General features: G+C 36.7%; 1 protein-coding gene across 2 annotated transcripts; it reads right to left on the bottom strand.

The window, feature by feature from the left end:
* Positions 1-8,719: 8,719 nt before the first annotated feature.
* Positions 8,720-12,120, bottom strand: LOC106139249 (facilitated trehalose transporter Tret1). Of its 2 annotated transcripts, XM_013340655.2 has the most exons (4): positions 12,034-12,120; positions 11,543-11,637; positions 10,772-10,910; positions 8,720-10,020 (listed from the first exon to the last, which is right to left on the bottom strand). In XM_013340655.2, the coding sequence occupies exons 2-4, from the start codon at positions 11,615-11,617 to the stop codon at positions 8,720-8,722; spliced, it is 1,515 nt and encodes a 504-aa protein (XP_013196109.2). In that variant the 5' UTR covers positions 11,618-11,637; positions 12,034-12,120. The 2 variants fall into 2 exon arrangements, with proteins under 2 accessions (XP_013196109.2, XP_013196110.2); XM_013340656.2 differs by lacking the exon at positions 11,543-11,637 and having other exon boundaries at positions 12,034-12,088.
* Positions 12,121-21,830: the final 9,710 nt, after the last annotated feature.

Genomic DNA, 21,830 nt, shown 5'->3' with positions numbered 1-21,830 from the left:
CCTACCCCGCACGGGATAAAGACGTGATTATATGTATCATACAAAGTACTACACTTTTCTATTTAATTTATACTATTTATCAAAAACTTATCGCATACCTATTTGTTCCTGACCCAATAATAAATTGGAATGTATGTATTTAATTGCTATGTTTAGTGTTATTTGACGTGGTCAGTCTCCGCGTCAAACTAACCAACGGACGAGTCAATCAAACCGCCTGGAACTAATAACGACGTGCGTAACGAGTTCATATTGGGCGAGTGCACTCGCTTCAGAAAAGTTAAGACAAATTAGTCGTTTTTAAACTATCGCGTTGCCAATGCAACGTGTACATAAATTAGTAAATAAATATATAAATAGTACAATTACTATTTATATATTTATTTACTAATTTATGTACACAGAAACATCGAGAGTGATAAACACAAGAAACAGAATAACGAAGGTTCTGCTTATTTCAAAAGAAATCTTTTCCAGCAGAGTCGAGATACTCGTAGGAGACATAATGGAAATAATTTATAAACAAAAAGGTATTATACGCGCACGTAACGTACTTTTATTTAATATCAGACGTTTCGAATCATGTTACAATGTCACTCGTGTCTCTTAAGAAGGTCTGACTATAGAAATCGATTGTCACTAAGGGTAAGCTTATGTTCTGTAGGGGACGAAATAAGCTTTAAAGAATATTTATATCATATTGTATTTATCAAACAATTCTTTTATATTTCTTTCAACACTAATTTATTATATTAGTATATTTATATATTTAAAGATTTTATTTTTATATATAAGCATATGTGTAATTACATTTTTATATCTTACGGGTAGATAGAGCCAACACAGCAGTATTGAAAAGACTGAAAAGTCACATTCATCTGTGTAGCATTGTATGAAAATTGTAGTTACTCATTGGACTCGCATTACATAAGCAAGTAACTCGCACAAAAAATAGAACAATGTAAACTCCTGTTTATTTACTATATGGGAGTCGTGTAAGCGGGTATTGCGACTTAATTAATTCGGGATATCGGGTTACATTACCAGTGGACCCGTAATTACATCGCGCATGATGTTAAATTTACCCTATCGATGGGTGGGTGTATGGATAATATTCCAATAACTTTGTGATACTTGAGTTTATAAGGAGGCATATTGTGTAAATTGTATTTTTTTTATTGTAAATTGAATATTTTTACAGTGAGATATATTTATTTATTTATTTATTTATTTAAACTTCATTGCACAAGATACAAATGTATAGCACAATTGGCGGACTTAATGCTAGAAGCATTATCTACCAGTCAACCATTGGGTCTTACAGAGAACTTCATGTGGGGTTAAACTAAATAAATATATTTATACCTACACAAAATATAAAATAAAATAATTATAATATACATACATAAAAATACAATAGATAAACAATATACATACATAAAAACTACAATAGATAAACAATATACATAAATAAATAGGTGCAGCGATTACCGAAATGAGTGAAAAGGCGATATTAAATACCCTCGCGACTCAGGAAAAACCCGTTTACCCGCGATTTGAAACTAGAACGACTTGGGGATGTCCTGATGGACTCGGGAAGTGAATTCCAGAGCCTAACAGCCATAACGGCGAAAGAATTGGAGGCAATACCTGTACGGTGAAAAGGGATAGCAAGAGTTAACTTATTTGAAGAACGAAGGATTTTTTCGTGAGTAGGACTTAATAGTTGGAAGTCTTTTTTAAGATAGTCTGGGGCAAGCTGATTGTTGAGAATGGTATAGAGCTGACATAAAATGTGAAGATTTCTACGGTTACGGATGGGGAGCCAATTTAGCTGAGAACGGTATTCAGAAATATGATCGTACTTCCGAAGGCAGAATATAAACCTAATACAATTGTTTAGAAGACGTTCTAATTTGTTGAGATGCTCTTCAGTTAAATCCAGATAACACACATCAGCATAATCAATTATAGGCAGAAGAAGTGCTTGGGTAAGCATAATCTTCGTCTTTGTTGGAAGAAAATGTTTTAAGCGTTGCAGATAATGCAGAACACTGTAAACTTTCCGACTGGTTGCAACAACGTGTGAATCCCAATGTAAGTTGGTATCAATATGTAGGCCAAGGTTTTTAACCGTCGTACTAAATTCAATAATAGTTCCGTCAAAGATCAGCGGTGGCAAGGTGTTAATGTCAATATTATTAATCTGATAGAAACTGCCAACTACTATAGCCTGACACTTTTTAACATTAACAGAAATGCCAAATCGATTAGACCAGTCTAGAACTCTATTTAAGTTATGATTCAGCAAATCAATGGCCTGTTCCATGTTATCAATATTCGTCTGTACATAAAGCTGCAAGTCGTCAGCATAGAAATGATAGAAACAGTTAATATATAATGACAGCAAGTTTATGAAAACTGAGAACAAAATAGGAGACAAAATACCGCCTTGTGGGACGCCAGCTTTCAATTCGCACCAGTCTGATTCATCCGTACCGTTACGAACCTGTTGCCGGCGTCCATGAAGATAACTGGAGAACCAAGAAATCACTGAAGAAGAGACGTTGCAACGGGAAAGGGTGGCTAAAAGGATATCAATGTCAACAGTATTAAATGCGTTACTAAAGTCTATTAATACTAAAATTGTGACTTGTTTATGTTCCATGCCCGTTCTAATGTCTTCTGTAACTCGAAGAAGTGCAGTGGTGGTACTATGCGCCGGCCTAAAACCAGATTGATATTTGTTTAAAAGGTGGTTATCAAGTAGATGTTTTGATAACTGGTTAAAGGCAGATGCTTCTAGAACCTTCGATAAGAATGAAAGTATGGAGATAGGACGTACTTCATTCAAATGAGTTGGATCTGGGATTTTTGGGAGAGGGCGTACATAGGCCATAAGCCATGATAGAGGAAAGCGATTTTCTGAGGAACTGTTATTAATAATATGGGTGATGATAGGGAGGATATAAGAGAGGATTGGAATTAACATCACACGACTTATTTGATCTGGACCAACGGCATTAGAGGAGATGGAATGAATGATTTTGTATACGTCGTCTTCAGTGACAGCTGAGAATTCAAATGGCCTACCGTCGGGAGAAGGCAAAGCAAGAATGGAAGAGATCGAAGCTAATTTTGTATTTTCATCTAAAAGAGGAACTGAGGAAAAATGATTGTTAAGCTCATTCAAAGTGAAAGGGAATTTTGAACATGATTTCTGTACTTTACCTATACCCTGAGAATTAAGAAATTTCCACATATTAGCTGGAGAAACATTTTCTATGTTGTCGGAGAAATATTGGCGTTTTGCATTTCTACAAAATCTATTGCAGAGATTCCTTGCAGCCTTATATAAGCACCAATTTTCGTTAGTACGATCCCGTTTAAACTTTCTAAAAACACGATTTCGTTTTCTCATGGCGATACGTACCGCCTCCGTGATCCATGGTGCAGGAGGGCGCTTTATTTTGATGGCACGTACGGGAGCATGTTTATCGTACAGTGTTAATACTTCATTATTAAAACTAGCAATTTTTTCATCCACTGCATTAGCCGACAAAACCGGAGACCAATCTATCCTAGCTGCATCAGATGTAAGAGCATCATTATTTATTTTGGAAAGGCAACGGAGTTTCATTATGGTTGGTTTTGGTCTTGGAACTTTAATTTTATAGGAAACGTAAATAAGATCGTGATGAGAGAATTCAGGAGCGGGCGCTTGACCATGATTGGCAACAAGACCAGCTGAAGAGGTAATGATCAAGTCAAGCAAAGAGGGACCATGTTCTGTGAAGTGTGTTGAACCGGATGGTAAGATTGAGAAATTGACCGACTTGACAATACCCCGCAGCTTTTTGGCCCTGGAGTCATCCTTCATCAGACACGTATTGAAATCTCCTAGGATCAGATGGTGTGTGTAATCTGGAGAAACCGACTCAAGGAGAGATTCAAAAGCACTGAAATAATTAATATGTGAAGAGGGGCAATAGAATACTCCCAAAGCGGCTCCGACTCCCTTAAACGAGACCTCAAGAAATATATATTCGCTGCTGGCGGTGTATTCAGAAGGTGACATAGCGAGCACACGGTAATGTATATCACTTCTTAAATAAATGGCGACACCGCCTCCCCGGGATCCGACACGATCGTTTCGTATTAAGATAAAGCCAGGTAGCGAATAGCTAGTCGAAGGTAAATTTGGTTTCAACCAGGTTTCGGACACAAGAATTGCGCCAAGGTGCACGGAAGAAAACGTTTCAATGAAGTCTGTGTAATGCGCAGGAATGCTTTGTGCATTGATATGACACACATTAAAATTATATGGAAAATTGTGGAATGTATTATCAACAAAAGCCCCCAAGGTCATTGTAGAATCACAGGAAACAAAACTTGAGTCACCAGATCCCTCAGCAGAGCAGAAGGTTTCGGATAAAAAAATATTATCACATTGCTGCATTGTATATATATAAATAGGTTAATTTAAATATAATAAATAATCAAATTATAAAAATATATATATTAATATATTATGTATGTAGGGTGTAGTTTTAAGTCTGTTCCTGCACAACCTGCCGGCCGGACCTGATAACTGATACAGATACAAATTTTATTATAAGGTCTATGACACAAGCAGACAAAGAAAAATAAAGAAACTCAAATATGAAACAAAAAAAAATATTATGTACACACCAAAAGATAAGTCTCGAGTGTATGGCGGGCTTTATAGCGATTGGATTCAGTCCAAAGTATATGACGGTTACTTTAAAAAGAAAATTGACAACTGACGCCTGTCATTAAGACAGGAAAACGACGGCTGTCAGATAAAAAAGAAAAACAAACAAAACTACCTACATCAGTCATCAGTAACTAAGAGAAAACTAGGAATTTACCCACTCGCATTTAACAAAATATAGTGGACCAACCAACGAAATACAAAATTAATAAGCACCGCGTGAAAACATACACAGGGAGATGGAAGTGAAAGAGGCCAACAGACTCAATTTGTATGCGGAGGTGGTGGCAACTTAGATTTGACCGCCTGTGTCTGCCGTCGGGTCACATTCCGTTACGTCATATACGTTGTTGGAGACGATTGTGAGATAATTTTGATAAAATCCTACTAATATAATAAATGCGAAAGTTTATGAGCATGTCAGTATGGATGTTTGTTGCTCTTTCACGCAAAAACTACTGAACCGATTACGATAAAATTTGGTATGTAGGTAGCTGAAGACCCAGAATAACATATAGGCTACTTTTTATTCCGGAGTTCCCGCGGGATTGATAGGGTTTCCATGCGGACGAAGTCGCGGGCGGCCTCTAGTAATACAAGTTTACTTTGTTAGGTATAGTATTTAAAATTTTGGAAGTCATGTGGGAATAAAAAATCTTAAATTCAAATCATGAAAATTTGTAGGTAAAATATGTAAAATACACATATAAGTCACGCCTTTATCTCAATGGTTTAAGGGTCGCGTAATTGCCACTTACTGTATGACAAGTTCCATCCGCATTCATTATTTTTTTTCATTCAACCTCATAGGTTTAGGTAATAAAAACTCTATGACAATAAAACGTAAGTAATAAACAAAAATAGCGTGACATTTCCACATGAGGTCAATGACAAAGATTACGAGTAAATTACAATGAAATTATCAATAACAAAGTTAAATCAGAATAATCGGTTACACACACACAGACATTACATATATATTTATCCTTGTATAGGTGCCGTGTGGTTCCCGGCACCAGTACAGAAAAAGAATAGGACCACTCCATCTCTTTCCCATGGATGTCGTTAAAGGCGACTAAGGGATAGGCTTACAAACTTGGGATTCTTTTTTAGGCGATGGGCTAGCAACCTGTCACTATTTGAATCTCATTTCTATCATTAAGCCAAATAGCTAAACGTGGCCTATCAGTCTTTTCAAGACTGTTGGCACTGTCTACCCCACAAGGGATATATACGTGACCATATATGTATGTATTTTACTTTTTTCTTTTATTCACTTATGCTAACAAATATTTCAGCATTTTCATCATCGTTTATTTGAAATATTGAACCTTATTATTATTGTGCTAACACGATTAAATGAACGCTCGATACGGCACGGTATAATAACTTTCCCAATATTCCTTTGAGGGAACCTTTCCCTAGGGAGATTCGGGAATCATTGTCCTTGAGCCGAATTGGAAATGCTGAATAAGTAACGATAGAATAGATTTTAATATTTATATGAAGAAAAGTTTGCCGTGTGATTTCCGGCAGATAGCAAAAAGAATAGAACCACTCCGTAAGGGATATAGACGTGATTATATGTTTGCATGTTAATTTCGTACACACATATATTCCCGGGATTCGGGATTTATTCGGGATTATAATAAACGACAGTTTGCGAAAAGAAAAAGCGAGGGCCGTAGCTATCAAATGAATACATACACATGGTCACGGCTATATCCCTTGTGGGGTAGACAGAGCCAACAGTCTTGAAAAGACTGATCGGCCACGTTCAGCTATTTGGCTTAATGATAGAATTGAGATTCAAATAGTGATAGGTTGCTAGCGCATCGCCTAAGAAAAAGAATCCCAAGTTTGTAAGCCTATCGCTTAGTCGCCTTTTAAGACATCCATGGGAAATAGATGGAGTGGTCCTTTTTTTGTATCGTTGCCGGAAACCACACGGCGGTAACGGCAACAAACACATCAAATTAATAATGAAATAAATGAACCGCTATGAAATAACATCCCTAATTTTTTTGTCCACAATTACGAAGTGAAGTTCTGTTGATAACTCATTAAAAAGTATCATTAAATTTGGTTCGTTCTTGGAAAAGATCGCGTTACATGTACAAAACTTCACATCACATTCAGTAAAAACAAAGTCTGGTTAGTAACTGAGTTGGATATCATACTCTGGGCCGTATGCTTATTTTGTGTAATTTTATTGGAATCTCGGTATGAAATTAGCTAGATCTTGCGTTTTACGCGAGCTTATACTCTTAATCTAGAATAAACATGAAGGTGGGTAGAAACTTTCCACTTGCTAGGATCCATGAATTGTTCTTTCATTTTATAGGTACATACATACATATAGTCACGTCTTTATCCCTTACGTGGTAGATAGAGCCAATAGTCTCGCAAAGACGGAAAAGCCACATTCAGCTTAATGATGAAATTGAGATTCAAATCGTGACAGGTTATAAGCCCATCGCGTAAAAGAAGATTCGAAAGTTTATTAACCTTAGCCATCTTTAACGATATCCATGTAAAAGGTCCTTTTAATAACATAAATTTATTTTATTAACTTAGTTATATGCACCTGGTAAACATGTGAAGACATTCATCATTGAACATTCTCTGACGAATATGAACCCTTTTTTATGAAGCCGGTTAAATTTCCGCAAAAGGTCCGACAAGGCACAAACGTCAACACCCTCGAAACTGGAGGAGCCGACGTCAGCTCCCCAGACAAGAGTGCTAGAACAGAGTGATGCATATTGATCAATTTTTGCAACAATTTGCTTGATGCTTTCACGATTTTTCTTTCAGTAATTTTTATTTAAGCATTCTTAATTTTTTTTTTATTTAAGTTGAGGAATAAAGTGCTTGTTTAAATCCATATTATTCCAACTAATATTATAAATGCGATAGTAAGTTTGTTTGTTTTTTTACCTCTTCACGAGTATCTACTGATTAAACTTCTTTAAATGTTCTTCTTCTCAAAATTTCTTAAAACTTCTTGAAATGTTCTTCTTCTTTAAATCTTTAATAGTCTGGAAAAGGCCACCTTTCATCATGGTAAAAACTATATTTTCCGTGAGATTTGCGAAAAAATTTATTATTTTTAAGTTGCGCTAATTTCGTAGATTGTTTGTAGATGGCGTTATTTTTTGTCGCTTTTTTGTAAACGGCGCTTCATTCACGAGGACGAAGCTGTGGGTTAAAGCTCGTAATAATATAAATGTGAATGAGTGTTTTTAGGTCTTTCACTTCAAACCCAGAGTACCGATCTCCACGAAATTTGACATACATCTACATACGGAGCTAACATACATACATAAAATCACGCCTCTTTCCCGGAGGGGTAGGAATCTCAATTCTATCATCAAGCAAAAAAAACCTGAACGTCACCTATCAGTCTCATCTACCGTTGGCTCTGTCTTTCGCATTTATAATATTAGTAGGATATAGGTACGTATAGATACTGTAAACTCGAAGTTGCCAATATCCAAGGTCTCAAAGTGTTATCTTGATTGTTTTTCGATCCGAGTTATCGCCGAAACTTCATAAAACGAACTCAAACAATAGGTTTTATAGAACTATAACCTGCCAGTGTTGTCAAGGTATATTGAAGACATTGAAGGTTATTCAAGTAAGGTTTTATATTCGATTGAGCATTTTATAGGTTTACGAAGAGCTTTTTTTTTCTCCAGAGACGCGAAATAACGTATCTTCAATAGACAGGTACAATGTAATAAATTTTCTTTCCATTTCATGTGAGCTGAATAATGCTATACAATTGGTAGGATAACAATTTTATTATGTTTTTTTTGTTATTATAATATATGAAATAATATGGAAATTATAATTGATAAAAACGATTTAAAAAGTGGATTAAATAAAAACATTTATCATTATAAAATTGTTTAATTTAATATTACCTTCAGTGTGGTAAAATTTAAAATACTTTATTACAATAAAACTTCTGCCCAAAACTCAGGTACAATTCTTTGATGAAGCACTTTTCAATTTATTGCTATCACAAGTATGAATTAACATTAATTCTTTCACTTCTTCAAAGGAACCTTCCGTTCTCTTGAAATTTTCTGATATTTCAATCAATGTTTTGTCCTTCGTTTCGGGCAAGTACTTGTATGTTAGACAAAGACATACAAACATAGCGATACCATAAAACAGGAATGATCCATGTAGATCAAGGTATTTGAAAAGATAAGGAGAAACTTTGATCATAATTGCTACTAAACATTTACCGTACAATGTAAATATGAAAACAAAAACGCTCCTTGACTTTAATGGCATCAATTCACCTATCAAAATACCATTAATGCACAATGGTCCTACACTTACAACTGAAGAAAATAACGTGAGCAATGTAATAGTTACAAATACATTTTCAAAAATTAATGAAGATTTAATTAAATATGCGTAAAGAGAGAGTGATAATAAAAATAAACTAGTTAAAAGTGAAGTAGACAGTAATAACATTCGTCTTGTAAGAATTAAAGTTAAAAAACTGCCTGAATATAAACTGGCTACAGTAATGCCATCTAAAATTAACATTCCGATGTATGCTGTTGATTCATTGCCGGTAATCTTTTTAATAACAGTTAAAGAATAAATTGTATAAACAACTTTACCTGACAAATGGTACATACTAATTGTAAGGAGACATAAAGCTGAAGGTTTATACACTTCAGGTAAAAGTATTACTTTAAAAAACTCTCTAGTATGTTCTCGAATAAATGTCGCATTTAATTTAGTTGTATCTTTATTAATTTTGAGCAGATCTGCCAATTCTTTTTCGGACCTTTCGTCTATTCCTTTCAACCATCTGTGAGATTCAATACATTTGGTAAATCTTCCTTTGATTGATAGCCAGTAAGGAGACTCGGGCCAAAGGAAGACATTTATAACGTTGTACAAAGCACAGATAATGCCAACCAAAATGATATTGCTCCAATGGGAGAAGGTCCCAATGGCGTTAGAGACCCAAATACCCCAAAACATAGTACCAACTTGTACAGTACAAAACACACCTCTGTATTTCGGTGAAATGTATTCGACGAGGAACGATGTAGTCATTTGTGATACAGCTAACGGGCCCTGAATTACTTGGTAAATAAATATGTATGTGATAGAAGCTCCGAAGTATACAATAATAAAACCTATGAGTGATGTTATTGATATTATGAGAAATGTTTTTTTCCGGCCTATAGCGTAAACTAAGATTGTCAGTATGAACACCCAAGGAATGCCACCAAAAAGCATGGCTGACGCTGAAAAATAAATAGATAAGGTTAGGTCTCGTTATCTTTCTACTCTATCCTAAGTATATTATGTTATTATTATGTAATAATATTTGTATTTATGCGTATTTGTATGTATTTATATGTATAATATATATTCTGTTTGGTTTTCTTCCAACCAAAGGTTGACTGGAAGAGATTGCATTAGCGATAAGTCCGCCTTTGTACCATCTCTGTCTGTTATGTATGTTTTACTCTTATAGTGCATTAAAGAGTTTTATCTACTATCTATCTATAACATCATATTTATAGATACATATTTAAAGTATACCTGCCACAAGCATAATAAATTAATCACACTTATTTCCCTAAGTCGTTGGTGACAGAACGTCGGTAGCGGCTTAAATGCGCAAGTAATCCGTTTGGGGGCACTCGTTCAAATCCCACCTCGGCCATGTACCAATGACTCTTTTCTGAGTTATGTACCTACATTAGTTTGAATACTAATGTATTAGGTGTTGTTGTGCCATGTGGTTCCCGGCAGTGCCGTGTGGTTCCCGACACCAATACAGTGCCGTGTAGTTCCCGGCACCAATAAAAAAAAGAATAGGACCACTCCATCTCGTTCCCATGAATGTCGTTAAAGGCGACTAAGGGATAGGCTTATAAACTTGGGATTTTTCTTTTAGGCGATGGGCTAGCAACCTGTCACTATTTAGATCTCAATTCTATCATTAAGCCAAATAGCTGTGCATATGTATGTATGTATTAGGTCACTTACAAAGCCACGACTCCAAATGAATGTCAATCATTGAAGTCTCATTGTATTCTTTCCTCAGCTGTGGGATAGCCACTGTGGGTACTCCAAAACTTAGCCCAAACATAAAAGCGAAGGTCCACACGCCACTTGATATAAACATCTGGAAAATTATGCCCTTTTTTATATGTATCTCTCACTGTTATCATGGCAAATACCTGCTATGATGATGTGAGGAATATCTTCCTAGACTTTCATGTAAAGTGACACAAGTTTATTTTAAAAGCTACATACATATGGTCACGTCTATATCCCTTGTGGGATTATAGACAGAGCTGAAAAGACTGATAGGCCACGCTCAGCTATTTGGTTTAATGATAGAATTAAGATTCAAATAGTGACAGGTTGCTAGCCCATCGCCGATGTTTATAATATCAATTAAATTACATAACAATATCTATATGATTTTATATCTAGTAGGTAGTAACTGGAATAGAAAAGAGTATGTTAAAATGGTTTGGTCATATGGAGAGGATGAATGCAAGCAGATTGACTAAGAAAATATATAAGAAGAGTGTAGAGGGAAAGGTCGGAGTGGGAAGGTCTAGACTTGGCAAAAGGTCAAGTCAAGAGTACCCGAAACCGCCGAGCTTGAAGAGAGTTATGAATGTAGATGAAGCGAAAGAAATATGCAGACATCGTAGCAAATGGAAAGATAATAGTCTCTGCCTACCCCTCCGGGAAAAAGGCGTGATTTTATGTATGTATGTATATAATATCTATTCGTAAACCTACCTGTCTGAGAAAAGGCAGCCAGTTGACATTTCCATGTTTTCTATTATTTATAAAGCAGGGTTCCGTACTATCCATGATATATCAAGTTTCTTTAACTGTAACAGTACAATTTTATAGTAAATCATTATTACTTAAAACAAACTTATCTTATTCATTTAATTTGACCCCATCTAAAGTTCTTTGTTAATGACAATGGTTGACTGGTAGATAATGCTTCTAGCACTAAGTCCGCCAATTGTGATATACATACATTTGTGAATTGTACAAAAAAGTTGTAATAAACAATGTCACAGACAAGCGTACTACCGCTGCGCTACAGTCCGTAATAGTTTATCTACTGAATGTATAATTTTTCTTGCAAAGGTTTTTCACTTTAAATGTAACTTAAACAATTGTTAATCTAAGATATATCAACTGCCATTCATACTTATTAAAAAAAATAATGTCAATAAATTATACTTTACCACATCTATATCGAAATCTTATACTACCTGGTTACATGATTCTCATATCACCAAAAAAAATATTTCCAAATACGACTTGAATATATGAACATACGTGACAAATTAATACCAAAATTATAACACGGCACAAATTCACGAGTTTTACTGCACAGATAATGAAAACATTAAAGACAATGTTGAAAATTATTTCACAAATTCTCAGCGCACGTATAAGTATAGTATTTTTTTTGTACTAAATTTATCACTACAGTGTATATACTAGATGAGTACCGCGTCTTTTCTCGGATGAATTTGGTAAATTTAAATTCGTTGTGTTTTCTTTTGTTTTTTTTAAAGACTGTAGGCCCTGTCTGTTAAAGAAAGTCCTTTACAAGAAAAAGTTTTTCAAAAACGGATGAATTTTATAAAATGTTTAATTGTATCAGCTTAACCTTTGAACAAAAAAGACGAGTTTATGAATTAACTTCAACAGTCAAAATATTACTTGAAAATATCTTATATTTTGGCATTTAATTCGATTTTCCTTCTCTGTGTGAGGGCCTACTAGTGTTGAGGAAAATGGTTGATTTTATGTAAGTACAGATATTACCTAAGACTTTTAATTTTTGGTCTAAAAATAAAACAATATACTTATTGTAAGCCACAACCAGCTGTAAAAACATTTGGTAAGATATTGACGTTTAATGAGACGCAACATAGCAATATATCATACGCGAAGGAACCGACTGACTATCTGACCAACCAGAGTACAGTCATACCTTAATTGACATTGGGAATTAAGAAGCATCGACAGCTGAATTACTATCCCATCACCAGCCAGGGCTCAACCAACCTTATCTTTCAATCGATATTGGTAACAACAATCCTACTACTATTATAAAGGCGAAAGTTTGTATGGATGTTTGTTACTCTTTCACGCAAAAACTACTGAACCGATTACCATGAAATTTGGTATGTAGGTAGCTGAAGACCCAGAATAACACATAGGCTACGTTTTATCCCAGAGTTCCCGCGGGATTGATAGGGTTTCCATGCGGACGAAGTCGCGGGCGGCCTCTAGTTTATTATATACCTATGTATTTTTCATTTACAATTGTTGGAAAAAATAAAAGTTTTTTTTTAATTTTACTTTTATTTTACCTTAGTCGCCGAATCATGTTCGGAGTACGTCGCTCTCGCGTTTGTGTTCTAACAGAGCACTCTTTCTTGACTCCCTAAAAAATCTCTTTAGTGTCCCTTTAGTTTCTATATTAGTCATCCCCTATTATAGGAACAGCTGATGATACAAGTTACGCCTCGCGGAGTCATGCCATCGCCGAATGACGCCGGAATTCTCAAAGCTAGCTGTCGCGGGTGTAAACTAATCTTTGCAAAAGTTTTGTTGGAAGAGTTTGAAATCAAAAGCTGAGAATGCGACAAGGAATGTACTGAGAAAGTCTTATAAAAGTATCGGAAACGTGGTAAAAGACAGCTAGTGAACGGTTTTTACCTACTTTGATTGCAGGAGGTTCTAAATTGGACCGTCTGCGAATCAAAATTCATCATGTTGCTTAGAAAGTTTATTTTTGTCTGTTATATATTCCTTGGTATTCCAAATATAACATTCTCCATAGCTCCATCTTGTCGAAACTTTGTTAAAAACGTAATTTGAACTCAACTAAATTTGACCTACAAATTAAATTTTCAGTTAGTTATCTTTGAAGAATGAAAAGCTGTATTAATTTACATTTTGATTACATTTTTGCTGCTAAATGAAATTAAAATATCAAAGGAATAACATTACGGTGTAACCAAAAAATGTTTCAAAATCTGAGGACTAATATTAGTTGAGAGAACTTTTGTGCAGTAAGTTTGCACTGCAGTGTAGTTTGTTCCTCCGCTTCTTCTACACATTCATTCATGTTTTTTTTTAATATAGACAGTGTGCATTCGTCCACGATTTAGATTTAAGAGATCTATATTTGTAAATTGACGTCCGATGAAAATGCTGCAGTGTAGTTTGTTCCGCAGCTTCTACTACACATGCGTTTTGGAAGCGGTAGTAGTTATAATTAGATTTAAGTGATGTGACGTCAAGAAATCATACCTTGTATCCAATTTTGAAAATAAATCTATTCTATTCTGTCATTAGATCTAGCAAATATTTTTTGTCACAAAAAAAACTTACAAACATACATACATTCGTTTCCATTTCAATAGAGATGTCACGAACTGTTACAAGGACTTGCTATAATTTTACTAGCACGAAAGAGAAATAAAATATCTGTACAATGCCTTAGACACCCGGTGAAAATGCTGCAGTGTAGTTTGTTCCGCCGCTTCTTCCACACATGCGCTTTAGAAGCGGTAGTAGTTATAATTAGATTTAAGTGATGTGACGTCAATAAGTGATACCTTGTATCCAGTTTTGAAAATAAATCTATTCTATTCTACTCTTTAGACGCGTTTACTTCTAAACAACCTTGGAATGCGTTTTTGTATATTCGGGATAGACAGAGCCGATGTTCTCGAAGACACTCTAAGGCCACGTCCGGCTGGATGGATTTATCATAGAATTGAGATTAACATCAAATCACAACAAGAATCAAAAGTTTGTTCCTGGATTAAAACTTTTTAATCTGAGCAAAATAAAAAATAGCTGACACACACTGTTTTTTTTTTAAGCATAGAAATTTACACTTGATAGCTACTTCGTGTGGTACCCGGCACCAATATAAAAAGGACCTTTTTTCACATGGATGTCGTTAAAAGCGACTAAGGGATAGGCTTATAAACTTGTGTTACTTATTTTAGGCGATGGACTAGCAACCTGTCACTGTCATTAAGGCATGTTGTAAATTGATGTCCGTTGAAAATGCTGCAGTGTAGTTTGTTCTGCCGCTTCTTCTACACATGCGCTTTGGAAGTGGTAGTAGTTATAATTAGATTTAAGTTATGTGACGTCAATAAGTGATATATCCAATTTTGAAAATAAATCTATTCTATTCTATGTTTTTAAAAGGTTAATACGAAAAATCGTAAGTACCTACGTTTAATCCAATGATATAATCGTACGGTATTTAGGTTTTACGCATTCTGGCAATTTTTTTTCCATGCAAGTAAAATAAATATGTGAAAAAGTGCAGAAGTGTCACATAAGGAAATTCTTACCATGAGTTACATGTTCATACATGGTTAGGTTTTAGTCAGGTACGTTAGTACTTACATCCTAGGATCAAAGAGGTAGGCGATGGCACCGTGTGGTTTTAGTGGGTTGAACCCACATAACCTAGCTTCCCGGCTTCCCGTAGCCGGCCGGGTAGACGAATGTGTTTCCACTCGTAAAAAAATAGGGTAGGGTGGGTATAAACATTATTTACTAAACTGTAAAACAAATGATCAAATCAGGGCCGCCCTGGCAAAAGCTTAGGTCAAAAGTCCCCTTAATCGTTGAGCTTCAATGAAGATGAATTTTATATTATATAATTTTTTATATTATTTCCCTGGGAAGAGGCTTCTTTTATGTCAGTATGTTACTACTTAGTATATTCAACATATATTTCATTTTAATTAAAAATACATGATATATCTTATATATAAAATTCTCGTGTCACAATGTTCGTTGCCGTACTCCTCCGAAACGGCTTGACCGATTCTCATGAAACTTTCTTTTTTTCTGAGAGTCGGCCAACATCTATTTTTCACACCTCTTAGTGTTTATATGGCAAAACAACGTTTGCCGGGATACCTAGTTGAAAATAATAAAATTATTAAATTAAAACGAGTTGTTCTGCTATACTCTCATTATTTTATACCTAAGGGCTTACACTAAGCAGCTTTGGCCCTGACGGTATAGGGATATCCCCGGATATAGGGCGCTAATCGCTTGCTGATTATCCCGTTGGATCAACACGAGGAATATGGCTCTATTTAATATTTCATCACCATTTTAATTGTTCTACTAGCTTTTCGAGAAACCATCTCTTTTAACATCTGAACGCGGCCTATACTTTTTCTAAACTGTCTCTTTTCAAAACTGTTGGCTTCTGTCTACCCGAAAGGGACAAAGACGTGTTTATATGAATATGAACCTTCTCAGTGCTGGTGTGAGTCAACATTTCTACTTTCTATCACCAGAAGTTTTAGCTGTACGTGCTCCGTCCGCCACTCAGTTATACAAAAAATATAACATATAATCACGTCTATATCCCCTGCGGGGTAGACAGAGCCAATAGTCATCAAAAGACTGAAAGGCCACAACAAAAACTAGCATTGTATAAACTTTTGTATTACCTTGTGGTTCCCGGTACCAATAGAAAAAGAATAGGACCACTCCATCTCGTTCCCATGGATGTCGTAAAAGGCGACTAATAGACAGACTTATAAACTTGTGATTCTTCTTTTAGGCGATGGTCTTGCAACCTGTCGCTATTTGAATATCAATTCTATCATTAAGCCAAACAGCTGAACGTGGCCTATCAGTCTATTCGAGACTGTTGGCTCTGTCTACCCCGCTAGGGCTATATGTATTTATTAACATTCCCGTACTTATTTATCTTGTCAGTTTAGCCTTTTGACCAGTTAAGATTGCCTACCCGAGTTAATAAATTGTACAAATAGAATGTCTTAATATTAATATTTACGTTTAATCAAACGAAGAAATGAATTTCTGTGAATTCTTTTGAACATTCTGATTATTTTCGCTTGTTTTATTATTCTATAATCGAGCCCAAATTCCCCGAGGCGCTCCTGAAGGAACAAGACATTAGAAGAAAAATTAATATGATACATCTTATTTAAATTCTTATTAAATTTTACCCACGGTTTTCTAAACATACTTAAAATCACTTCTATATGCCTTGCAGGGATGATAGAGCCAACAGTCTTGAAAATATTGAAAGGCCGCGTTCAGCTATGGACAGCGGGTAGACAGAGTCAACAGTCTTGAAAGACTGAATGGCCACGTTCAGCTATTTGGCTTAATGATAGAATTGAGATTCAAATAGTGACAGGTTGTTAGCCCATCGCCTAAAAACGAACCCCAAGTTTGTAAGCCTATCCCTTAGTCGCCTTTTACGACACCATGGGAAAAAGATGGAGTGGTCCTATTCTTTTTTGTATTGGTAGTGCCGGGAACCACACGGCACAAGTAAGTTTAAGTAAAGTGTTAATGGTACGGAACCCTTTATCCGCGGGTCCGCCTCGCACTTGGCGGGTATTTTTTAAAAAAAAAACTAAACTTACCTGCTTTACTATTGTTGTTGTTGTTTGTCCCTGAAGCCTGGCTGAAGAGAGACGCTCCAGTGAGCCGGGCCCGCCGAAGGATCCACCACATCTTGTCGCACGATACTCAAACTCACTGCCAACGGGATACGATTCAAATTACAACAACACTAATCACTTTGCATTCGAATTTTGAAATTTTCTGCAGCTTTTTGCTTTTTGGCAATCACTTTTTTTTTCTTTTCAAATATAAGCCGGTACTGTTTATAGTAATGTTTTTTTTTAAAGTATTCTTATTTCAAAAACTATTATGAAGATTTTAAAACACTAAGAAAAGTTATAAAATGCTGATATCAAACGATACAAATTGGGGTTTAATTGATGGAAACTTTATTTTTAAACAGTCAAGTTAGTTGCGCGTTCGAATTTCGAAATTAGAAGGACGTCGAGGCCTTGTCTCTTTGAAGGCTGGCACGTCACTGGCGCGCTAAAGGTTCGGCGGAACAGCACATGCGCAGTATGGAGTTTGCGAACAGGTGATTTTTTTTTTCTTGACTGTTTCAAAGTTACCTTAATTTAAATAATTCTACGTCCTGGAGCAGTGAAATGTGGGTAGTTTACGGAAGTTACTTAGATATTTAGGGTATTTAGTAGCGTTTCCCAGCGGATGCCTACGTTACAACGTTCAGTTTTATGGCTTCATGATGGAGATGAGAGAAATAGTGACAGTTGTTAGCCTACAAGAGGAATCCCGAGTTTATCCCTTAGTCTTCTTTTACGACATCCGTGGAAAGGATGTGGAGTGATGCTATTCTAAACTACAAGTAGTGCCAGAAACCATAACACCATGTCTGAATGTCACCATGAAACCACTGCCTAAAACCACACGGCATACATACATACATACATGAAATCACGCCTCTTTCCCGGAGGGGTAGGCAGAGACTACCTCTTTCCACTTGCCACGATCTCTGCATACTTCCTTCGCTTCATCCACATTCATACTCTTCATGCGAACTCGGCCGTTTCGGGTACTTTTGACCTGACCCTTTACCAGGATGTCCTTAATTTGATCAAGATACGTACGTCTAGGTCTTCCCACTCCGACCTTTCCCTCCACCTTTGGACGAGATAATACATTGTTATCATTAACCGCTCACAACATTCACTTGGACCACAACTGTCTTCATCCACATTCATAACTCTCTCATGCAAACTCGGCGGTTTCGGGTACTTTTGACCTGACCCACACGGCACCTCATCCACAATTGTAGTGTTCAGGACTCCAGGCTCCTAGGAGGTGAGGACGCAACCGGGACTGACGCCAGGAGGCCGAGGAAGTCATATTTAATTTTAAATGTTCAGTAAAATTTTACGTCAAAAGTTTTTCACATTTTATACTAGTTTATAAGATTCTAGTGCCGTGTGGTTTCTGGCAGCAATAGAAAAAAGAATAAAACCACTCCATCTCTATCCCATGGATATCGTAAAAGGCGACTAAGGGATAGGCTTATAAACTTGGGATTCTTCTTTTGGGCCACAGGCTAGCAACCTGTCACTATTTGAATCTCAATCCTATCATTATGCCAAACAGCTGAACTTGGCCTTTCAGTCTTTTGACGACTGTTGGCTCTGCCTATCCCGCAAGGGATATAGACATGACCATATGTATGTATATAGATTCTAGTGTATAAATAACATTGTGCTTCAGTGCACAATGTTATTTATACTCTATAATCTATGTAGTCCTGCTTGATTAAACTTGGAACTTACACTAAAGCAGCAAATCTTGGCAAGATATTCGTGTTAAAAGTACATCTTTCCACGCCACTAACACTCTCGGGACAGTCGGGTGCCTTGATATGTATGGGCCACGAAAAATGTCAACGCATGGAATTATTATTATTTTTTTTAATTCAGAACACTTTTAAAAAAGCTGTATTTTACTTAAAAAGTCACTAAGCTGTACTATAAATAAATAAATAAATGTACATTGTACAAATTATACAGATTGAGTTAGCCTCGAAGTAAGTTCGAGACTTGTGTTACGAGATACTAACTCAGCGGTACTATATTATAATAAATACTTATAAAGATAAACATCCAAGACCCAGGCCAATCAGAGAAAGTTCGTTTCTCATCATGCCCTGGCCGGGATTCGAACCCAGGACCTTCGGTGTCACATACAAGCGTTTTCCGCTACGCCATAGAGGCCGTCATGTTTTTTATATATACTTTTTTTAAAGACAAAATAAGATAAAGTAATCATGCTAGGTCGATGGTTTAGGGTAATTTTACCTGCCTTTTTGATACAGATGGTCTCAGATTTTTTTTTAAATATCAATTTATGTTCCAATGTTCAACACTCTAATCGTTGCGGGTTAAGTTGCACTCGCCACTACTGTGGTTCGAAGGGTCCCATTCACACTCTCCTTGTATATTTGCTTAAGAAACCTGCTTTCATTCAATCTCTTCATCATTCAATCGCATGCCGTGCCGTGTGGTTCCAGGCACCAATAAAAAAAAAGAATAGGACCACTCCATCTCGTTCCCATGGATGTCGTAAAAGGCGACTAAGGGATAGGCTTATAAACTTGAGATTCTTCTTCTAGGCGATGGGCTAGCAACCCGTCACTATTTGAATCTCAATTCTATCAATAAGCCAAATAGCTGAACGTGGCCTATCAGTCTTTTCAAGACTGTTGGCTCTGTCTACCCCGTAAGGGATAAAGACGTGATCGTATGTATGTATGTATGTATGTATGTATGTATGTATGTATGTTCAATCGCATGGTCACGTGGAGAGGTTGAATGCAGCAATGAAAGCAGTTAGCCTTCGCAAATATACAAGGAGACAAGAAATCCATATAAGAATTTTCATTCCATTCCCGCCATTGGGTATATCTTCTTTTGGATCAATAACCAATTAAATGAATTTTATTCATTTTCATTCATTCGTTTAGTCACGGCTTTATCCCATGCGGGGTAGACATAGCCAACAGTCTTGAAGTTCAGCTATTTGGCTTTGTGATAGAATTGAGATTCAAATAGTGACAGGCCGCCGTCATTAGATATATCTTCTTTCACATCACGGAATTTGGATCAATAATAATTAATTTTATTCATTTTCATTCATTCGTTTAGTCACGGATTTAGCCCATGCGGGGTAGACATAGCCAACAATCTTGAAGACACCGATAGGCCACGTTCAGCTGTTTGGCTTTGTGATAGAATTGAGATTCAAATAGTGACGGCCGCTAGCCCATCGCCTAAAATAAAAATCCCAAGTTTATAAGCCTATTTTATTCTTGCGTAAAAGACTAAAGTTTATTATCATCGGCAGTATTTGGCGCAGCGGTAATACGCATGTCTGTGACACCGGAGGTCCTGGGTTCGAATCCCGGTCGGGCAATGATGAGAAACGATCTTTCTCTTATTGGCCGGGGGTCTTGGATGTTTATCTTTATAAGTATTTATTTTATTTAGTATCGTTGAGTTAGTATCTCGTAACACAAGTCTCGAACTTACTTCGAGGCTAACTCAATCAGTGTAATTTGTCCTGTATATGTATGTATGTATGTATATATATGTATATATGCCGTGTGGTTGCCGGCACCAATACAAAAAATAATAGGACCACTCCATCTCTTTCCCATGGATGTCGTAAAAGGCGACTAAGGGATAGGCTTACAAACTTGGGATTCTTTTTTAGGCGATGGGCCAGCAATCTGTTACTAGTTGAATCTCAATTCTATCATTAAAAATAGCTGAACGTGGCCATTCAGTCTTTTCAAGACTGTTGGCTCTGTCTACCCCGCAAGGGATATAGACGTGACCATACGACCATATATGTATATATGTATATGTATGTATGTATGTATGTTCAATCGCATGGTCACGTGGAGAGGTTGAATGCAGCAATGAAAGCAGTTAGCCTTCGCAAATATACAAGGAGACAAGAAATCCATATAAGAATTTTCATTCCATTCCCGCCATTGGGTATATCTTCTTTTGGATCAATAACCGTGCCGTGTGGTTCCCGGCACCATTACAAAAGAATAGGACCACTCCATCTCTTTCCCACGGATGTCGTAAGAGCCGACTAAGGGATAGACTTGGGATTCCTCTTTAATGTAAATCCCTGCCAATCTAAGGTCTGCCGCGCCGATGGATGCATGGCTAGGGGCGAGCCTAGTCTCGAGCGTGCCACTTCCGCCATGGGGTTGGGCGACCCCCAGGTAATGGCTAGCCTTACCCTGGCATGCGGGGCTCTGCTGGGGCGGACAAAATTTTTCCCTAGCGTCTCGTGGGAATCGCATTATGAACCTTAAAAAGCATATAAATGGCGGCGATGGTGTCCGCACCCCATCACGTCTCGTTCCCGGCGGGAGCGGTATGCGGTCTGCTGAAAGCCGCTTTGCGACGATGAATGTAAGAGGAGGAATGAAGGATAAGATTGAGGAAGTATGCCAGATGATGGATGAAAGACGTTTGGATGTGTTGTGCGTGAATGAAACGAAGCGGAAAGGATGCGACGCGACGCAGCACGGCCCTTACACGGCGTATTGGTCTGGAATTTCCAGTACCAGCCGAGGCTGTCAAGGGGTCGGTCTAATTCTTTC

The sequence above is a fragment of the Amyelois transitella genome, chromosome 10 (assembly GCF_032362555.1).
Source record: "Amyelois transitella isolate CPQ chromosome 10, ilAmyTran1.1, whole genome shotgun sequence".
In the NCBI taxonomy this organism is placed as follows: domain Eukaryota; kingdom Metazoa; phylum Arthropoda; class Insecta; order Lepidoptera; family Pyralidae; genus Amyelois; species Amyelois transitella.
Note: the sequence above shows the minus strand (reverse complement) of the source record. Positions and strands in the feature narration are given on the sequence as shown.

What these genes read in the sequence shown, in the direction of transcription:
- LOC106139249 (XM_013340655.2), bottom strand. Translation starts at nt 11,617, where the DNA reads ATGGATAGTACGGAACCCTGCTTTATAAATAATAGAAAACATGGAAAT. An exon ending in GGCTGCCTTTTCTCAGACAG is followed by an intron (nt 10,911 to 11,542) that starts GTAGGTTTACGA and finishes ATAATTTTCCAG; the next exon opens with ATGTTTATATCAAGTGGCGT. An exon ending in TCATTTGGAGTCGTGGCTTT is followed by an intron (nt 10,021 to 10,771) that starts GTAAGTGACCTA and finishes TTTATTTTTCAG; the next exon opens with CGTCAGCCATGCTTTTTGGT.